The sequence below is a fragment of the Montipora capricornis genome, chromosome 2, assembly GCF_036669925.1.
Source record: "Montipora capricornis isolate CH-2021 chromosome 2, ASM3666992v2, whole genome shotgun sequence".
NCBI lineage: Eukaryota > Metazoa > Cnidaria > Anthozoa > Scleractinia > Acroporidae > Montipora > Montipora capricornis.
In genome coordinates, this window is record NC_090884.1 from 36,676,276 (window position 1) to 36,683,775 (window position 7,500).

At 40.6% G+C, this 7,500-nt stretch overlaps 1 protein-coding gene across 1 annotated transcript in view; it reads right to left on the reverse strand.

Annotated features, from left to right (window-relative positions):
• The window catches only part of LOC138037958 (protein mono-ADP-ribosyltransferase PARP14-like), a 29,455-nt gene that overhangs the window by 1,823 nt on the left and 20,132 nt on the right, over positions 1-7,500 (reverse strand). The window contains exons 4-9 of the mRNA XM_068883790.1: positions 4,606-4,811; positions 2,925-3,107; positions 2,603-2,785; positions 2,281-2,463; positions 1,935-2,141; positions 1-300 (exon numbers count right to left, since the gene is read on the reverse strand). The exon at positions 1-300 is cut by the window's left edge and continues 1,823 nt beyond it. Coding sequence (XP_068739891.1) covers positions 1-300; positions 1,935-2,141; positions 2,281-2,463; positions 2,603-2,785; positions 2,925-3,107; positions 4,606-4,811 — 1,262 coding nt within the window. The remainder of the gene's footprint in view (positions 301-1,934; positions 2,142-2,280; positions 2,464-2,602; positions 2,786-2,924; positions 3,108-4,605; positions 4,812-7,500) is intronic.

Below are 7,500 nucleotides of genomic sequence, written 5' to 3' on the forward strand. Positions count from 1 at the left end.
CTTGGATCCTTTGCAGGGGGTCTGCGATAGCTGGACTGGCCCTTGGTATAAGATCCAACAAGAACTTTGGCAACGAACATGAATTGAGAAAATCTGTTGCATCGAGGGGCGTAACAGTCGCTATACGAAGAATTCAATGCGAAATAGCTCCCCTCTCCGTACATGGTCCCGGTCTTTCCGTGCAGACGCCAGTCGAAATTCTGCTTGCAGATAGCTTCTACAGCATTTGGGCTTGTTCCATGAAACAGTCTCTTCTCGTTAATCGATGCTTTCCTTTGTGCTGACATGTTTTCCTTTTTCCTAAGAAGTAAAGGACAGGCCAAAAAACGATCATTAGGTTTTTCAGTGCCTTTACATAGATTTAGAAGAAACTGCCACAGACTGTAAGCTGAACTGATATCGACCGGTGTTACTCCAGGGACGTAGAACCAAAGTGGTACAAGAGGCAAAATAGAGCAGCAATAGGAACCCGTTCATTAAGTGTTCATTTTTTTACGGTGTAAAAGGTTAATGTTGAGGTCCGAGTCTAACTTTCCACGCATACCCTGATTTTAGGAGACAGGATTGTTACTTGCCGCAACGTACCACCACACGACCGTTCGGTCACAAAGTTCTTATTTATATAGATTTAGCTAAGCCTAAAAGTGGAGCTCCCGGTTAAATATTGTTACAATAAGTTAACCTGCCTCGAGCCTGCGATCCAATGGAAACCCAGTAACGGTCAACTTTAATAAAAGCTAAACTTTATGAGCTCTAAACTGGAGCCCGCGATATGCTCACGTGATACTGACCAGCGGATACCTTGTTTTGACAAGTATCAGTTGACCATAACATGGATATCCAATATCAAAGATGTACACTGTAAACTAGCTAGAGTATGGCCGCCTCTAAACTTGAGCCCTCGATATGGTCACGTGATATTGGTCACATTGGCATACATGGATGGGTGGACAGTCGTACAATGACCAAAACCAAATTATCTTGCATATTTTCTTACCCATGGTGCTCCGCTATAATTTACCTGTAAGAATTTTGGGAGTCCATATTCACACTTGGCAGGGCTGGTATTTCTTGAAAAGATATTATTATGGTTTATCAATGCTCAATTCCTACCATTTTATAGCGTCTGCGTTTTACATTCAAACTGGGCTTATTCAAAAACCTCATTTTTCTAACGAAGGACATTCTAGCCTTAGGTTCTTTATCGGCTACTTCTGACCAGAAATGAAAATGCAAGAAATATTTTATTTTCGTTTTAGATAAACCGGTTGCACAGCATCTGGTAAACATCTCTCCCCTCTATTACCCAAATTTGACCAAAAATCCCAAGGAAGGTATTTTTCTAAAGCAGGAAAGGAAAGGAAAGGAAAGTAACTTTATCTAAGTGTCTAGTTGTTCTAGCGCTGGAGCACTAATTGGGGACACTGTACTAAACTGAAATTAACAATTAACGTAAATCAGTGTGACGCAGTGTGGCCCGGTTCAACTCCCCAGCTGCACTTGTAAATAGCAAACAGGTTTTAAACCGGCAAGTTCGGATATTTAACAGATGTTGTTGTTGTTGTGTTCTGTTGTTTCGTTGATTGTTTCATTGGCCCTGAAAAGCCCCTATGGGGAGCGGTCAATTAAGTATGTATTGTATTATATTATAAATGTTGGTTTGTGAGGAGAGGGGAAACCGGAGTACCCGGAGGAAACCTCTTAGTGTAGAGTAGAGAACCAAAACACTCAACCCACATACGACGCCGGCCGAGTCTGGGAATCGACCCCGGGCCACATTGGTGGCACCACTGCGCCATCCCTGCACCCCCGAAGCCGACGAATCCGCAACAATATCCCCAGTCCTGTAAGTTCGATAGTTGTGCCAAAGTGCTTCAACTTAGACCTAGAAAATCCGGATCCATTGCCTTGAGAAAAGAACATGGGAAAATTACCTCTCATACTTCTCCCACATAAACGGGTTTTGAACACGTTCAATCCTTAAAATCTCCACACTTTTTTTGATCGACTTCGTGAACAGTTTCTTCACTTCTTTAAATTCATCCGATCTAGGGGACAGTTGAACACGTTCATATTGCATCTCGGATGACATTGAAGACCAATGAGCGGGCAGCTGTTTAGAGGGTAACATGGTTTTAGACCTATCAAGGAAAAAATATGAACATTTTTAGTAACGCCTTCCTTTCCATCATTCACGATAAGCTCAAATGAGCATCATTATGCAAGTGGCCAGAATTTCCCTCGATTGTTCTCAGTTGAAAATTAAAAAGAGGAAAGCACCTCCTTCGAGTTTGTTCTGAATGGTAAGGCAATGGCTCACTGCTTTTTTTTTCTTTTTCCAGTTTCTTCACTTCTTTAAATTCATCCGATCTAGGGGACAGTTGAACACGTTCATATTGCATCTCGGATGACATTGAAGACCAATGAGCGGGCAGCTGTTTAGAGGGTAACATGGTTTTAGACCTATCAAGGAAAAAATATGAACATTTTTAGTAACGCCTTCCTTTCCATCATTCACGATAAGCTCAAATGAGCATCATTATGCAAGTAGCCAGAATTTCCCTCGATCGTTCTCAGTTGAAAATTAAAAAGAGGAAAGCACCTCCTCCGAGTTTGTTCTGAATGGTAAGGCAATGGCTCACTGCTTTTTTTTTCTTTTTCCAGTTTCTTCACTTCTTTAAATTCATCCGATCTAGGGGACAGTTGAACACGTTCATATTGCATCTCGGATGACATTGAAGACCAATGAGCGGGCAGCTGTTTAGAGGGTAACATGGTTTTAGACCTATCAAGGAAAAAATATGAACATTTTTAGTAATGCCTTCCTTTCCATCATTCACGATAAGCTCAAATGAGCATCATTATGCAAGTAGCCAGAATTTCCCTCGATCGTTCTCAGTTGAAAATTAAAAAGAGGAAAGCACCTCCTTCGAGTTTGTTCTGAATGGTAAGGCAATGGCTCACTGCTTTTTTTTTCTTTTTCCAGTTTCTTCACTTCTTTAAATTCATCCGATCTAGGGGACAGTTGAACACGTTCATATTGCATCTCGGATGACATTGAAGACCAATGAGCGGGCAGCTGTTTAGAGGGTAACATGGTTTTAGACCTATCAAGGAAAAAATATGAACATTTTTAGTAACGCCTTCCTTTCCATCATTCACGATAAGCTCAAATGAGCATCATTATGCAAGTAGCCAGAATTTCCCTCGATTGTTCTCAGTTGAAAATTAAAAAGAGGAAAGCACCCCTTCCGAGTTTGTCCTGAATGGTAAGGCAATGGCTTACTGCTTTTTTTTTCTTTTTCCGGTAATTTCAAAACTGCTCTAAGAGTAATCATGTGATTTATTTCTAGTTATACAAGAACAATTTCGGTCACGTTTAGTTACTATAGTTTCATGCAGCGATGCTCTCTCATGCAGCAATGCTTTCTCAAATTTCATCATGCTGACTTCGTGCCTCTTAGAACTTAATCAATTTTAAAACTGCATTGTAATCTTGAAGGTCGGTAGGATTTGTATTCGTCTGCAAGTAAAATATTTTTTAGTACTTTTAGTGTAGTTAAATGCACCGTACACGTCTAAATCAGTTCGGATGTAATTTCATCGTGACAAGTATGAGGAAAGTCTTTCTGTTAACCGAATAGACTCATTTAGCGATCTCCACAAACACGGGAATATATAATTAAGCTTAAAACTAATTTTCAGTTGCTTGTGCCAGTCGGTGAATTTTCATTACAAACTATGACAAACGCACAATGGGTGTGGACATCTGTGTTTTGGGGTGTAATTGAAACAGAAAGAAATGTTGATATAGAATTTTGGATAAGTACCTTACTTGATGTTCAAAATGTCTAGTTATCGTTTGTAACCCTCTGATTGTTACAGAGATGCTAATGGCTGTTTCCGAAAAATGATATTTTTGCTAAAAAAATGTGGGCGAGCCATGAATCATCGTTTTCGGTTTGATGAGAGTGCCGGCGTTTTTGCTTATGTTTATGGTTTAGAATTTATACACCGCACATATCAAAAAGTCTAATGGTAGTTTACAATTTTTTTTCTAGGGTGAGATCGGAAGGATATCATACGTATTATTTATTTATTGCAATCTGAGATCCGCTGTTTTCTTTTTAGAGTTGTCTTAACAATACCATATTTATACTGCTACGTTCCTTTTCCACCACTGTCCAGGCATGCGAACTGTTCACTTCCGGTTTCCGTCTGTGGCTGCTGGCGTGGCGTGGACGCCAGTGAATCTAAAATCTACTCGTCACAATACCATTCGTGGCCAAAACATAAAAGAGCAACCTTCGATTTACGCACGCGTATTGAAATAATCAATAGCCCCGCTCGCGTGTTCAAATGATCAATATTCCCGAGATATAATATTCCCCCACCGACGCGAGCTACAACCTAACTGCATGCCACAGCGCATTTGGTGGGATCCTGCCCTCTATAGGGATATTATTACCTAATTGCTTTATTTATTATTGAGAGATATTTTTTCTACTTTTAAGAAAATTGCAGGGAGCTATGCTCGAACAGAGATAATTCTGAAATCACCATGAAAAACGACATCGCCAACCTTGTCATATATTTGAACAGTACCTCTTCATCACTTGGATATCATCTCTGGATACAAATTTCTCAGGTCGTCGTCTTACGCTTCTTGTGGTACCGTATTTCACGTTTGTTTGACTCATGTCGGATTCTGGAAAAAACTTCATTCTGTAATCTTGGTCAGCAATCCGAAACCTGAATCCATGTCGTTTGTTTAAAAAGGCGTCCTCTAAAGCTTGCTGTAGATCTCTCCCCTACAGTCATACAAAAGCATTCAGTGTGTACATAGGTTCTATTTGGCAGTCCGTAGCTTTTCCAATACTAGTAATGCTAGTGTGCCAAGTACATGATCCTGGCACTTAACTGGACAAATTATACAATTTAAGTTTATTTAGCTGAGTAAGTCAACGGCGATCAATACTGGAAATTCTTGGTTTTCACGTGACTCATCAAATTAAGAAATAAGCAATTTCCTTTTGAGATTTTAGTACCAGGAAGAGTTACGTTGGCCGTGTAGCACTCATATTTTAACAGACTTATTTGATTAGAGTGTAATGTGAAGTACTAGTTTTCTACCCCATATGAACCATGTGAGCGTTAGCCCTACTAATGGAAATGGGCCCACACAAGGACAGGGAAAAACTCTGATCAGGGTGGGAATTGAACCCACGACTTCCGGGTCAGATCACCGCTGCTCTACCGACTGAGCTACAAGGTCAGACGGGAGCAGGTTGTGGGAACTGAAGATGTTAAAGTCACGGCGATTTCCATTCCATTCCAAGCCAATTCCATTAGTACGGCTAACGCTCACATGGTTCATATGGAATACAAAACTAGTACTTCACATTACACTCTAATCAGTTAAGTCTGTTGAAATATAAGTGCTACACGGTCAACGTTTGTAAAAAACGTAACCTTTCCTTGTACTTGTACATGTTCATTGCCGTGACTTTAACGTCTTCAGTTGCCATCTGACCTTGTAGCTCAGTCGGTAGAGCAAAGGTGATCTATCTCGAAGGTCGTGGGTTTAATTCCCACCCTGTACTGGTCAGAGTTTTCCTATGTCCTTGTGTGGGCCCATTTCCATTTGTAGGGCTAACGCTCACATGGTTCATGTGGGGTACAAAACTAGTACTTCACATTACACTCTAATCAGTTACGTCTTTTGAGATTTTAGTTTAGTTAGTTATTAGAACAGCTGAAGACTTATCTTTTCACAAATGTTCAGTTTGATATGGTTTTTGGTCTTCCGATAAAGCAACGTTGAATTTCTAAGCTTTTGCGTGACACGAAAATTAAAATGGCGACCGAAAATAATGTCACGTAGGTTAAAAAAAGTGACTTATCCGCTAAGATTTTGCAATCCGAACAAACCTTGTGTGAATAATTAGTAAATAAACCCCTTCTGGCGGCTGGTATGTAGGCTGATAATGTCCACGGCTCAGAGATTGTCCAAATATGAATTTTGAGGCTGCGGCTGGACTTTTCCTCTCCTTCGAACAGTTGGTTTATTTTATGGTTAGTAAACACAGTACATTAAATTCTCTACTCTCTTAACAAAAGTGTGCTTATAACTTTCTTCACCTTCAAACACGTTGACAGCATGTTTTGTCGACTTTCTTGTATATTCCGGAACAGCATTACCCTGGGTGCCAGAGGAATTTTTTTTTTCAAGGTCGGGGAGAACGCTCAGCGATTCCAAATCAACGGTTGAGTTCGAAAAACAAGTGCCTCTGGTCGCACGTCCCCAGAACTTCATTTCCATGTCATCAAATTGGGACAGAATTTGTCCTAGTTCGCTGATTGGACATTACGTTCGAAGGAGTTTCTGATTGAAAAAATCGAAAAACCGGTTCTCAACAGCTGTTGCGACAAGCAGCGTTCCGTGTCTTCGGCCCGAGAGGAAAAAGACAGACTGTTTTGATGTTCCGTGTGCTGCTTCAGTGCTTTCACGCACTATAACGGCTTTGACAACGGTGAAAAGATCCATTTTAATTAATTTGCAGTTAAATTATTTTTCTTATCGATTCGGGTATGAGAGCGCTTGTAGATACTCGAGCTCGTTTGAGAACGGTCGGGCGAATTAACTAAAAAAGTTGAATTCTTCAACATTTGTTGCAATAAACTGTGTCTGGGAACGGAGGACTTATGGACGAATAATGGTAGGGACAGACAAAAGGTTCTTGCATTTCGAAGTCTTCCATTCTGCAATATAGACAGTGATCTCTCGCTCTTTGCTATTACAGTATCCTGTTTGAAACACGCTCAGCAATGAAGTTTGGCTCTGAGGGAAAAGAAATTTCATCAAATAAATCAAGCTTACGCACCTAAAATCAATAGAACATCGTTAACATTGCTCCAAAAGCCAACCTCGTTTCTAGGGTCTTCTCGGCTTTCAATATGGCGGCGGGTCTTGAGAAGACCCTGGCACACAGCGGATCACGTGATCACAATTTGTCCATCGAGGATGGACAAATCAACCTCGTACCCAGGGTCTTCTCGGCTTTCAATATGGCGGCGGGTCTTGAGAAGACCCTGGCACACAGTGAACTAAAAAGATCGCTGATTGGTGCTTTTCTCACATGAACTCTAATTGGTTTAATGTCGAAAGAAAGATGGCGGCTAGTGAGGAGAGGCAGAAGAAGAAAAGAATTCGTGTTTAAATCACTTTCAAAATTGTAGCTGTTCCGTAAGAAGCAGCCGCAAATTAACAAGCATAACAGTCAAAAATAATTCGCCGTTTTTTCACGTTGCACGGTGATCTACATCAGGCCTCGATTCCAATTAAAGCTACTTTGGCTTTTCACGACCTCTGGCATAGCGATCGCTCTATATATAGAAGGATATAATGGTGTTTGAAAGACGTAACGGTAATTAAGTGATTTTATTTCGTAGGTACCTTTACGTTTTGGTTCATTTTGGCATCTCACAATTGTAACTCCC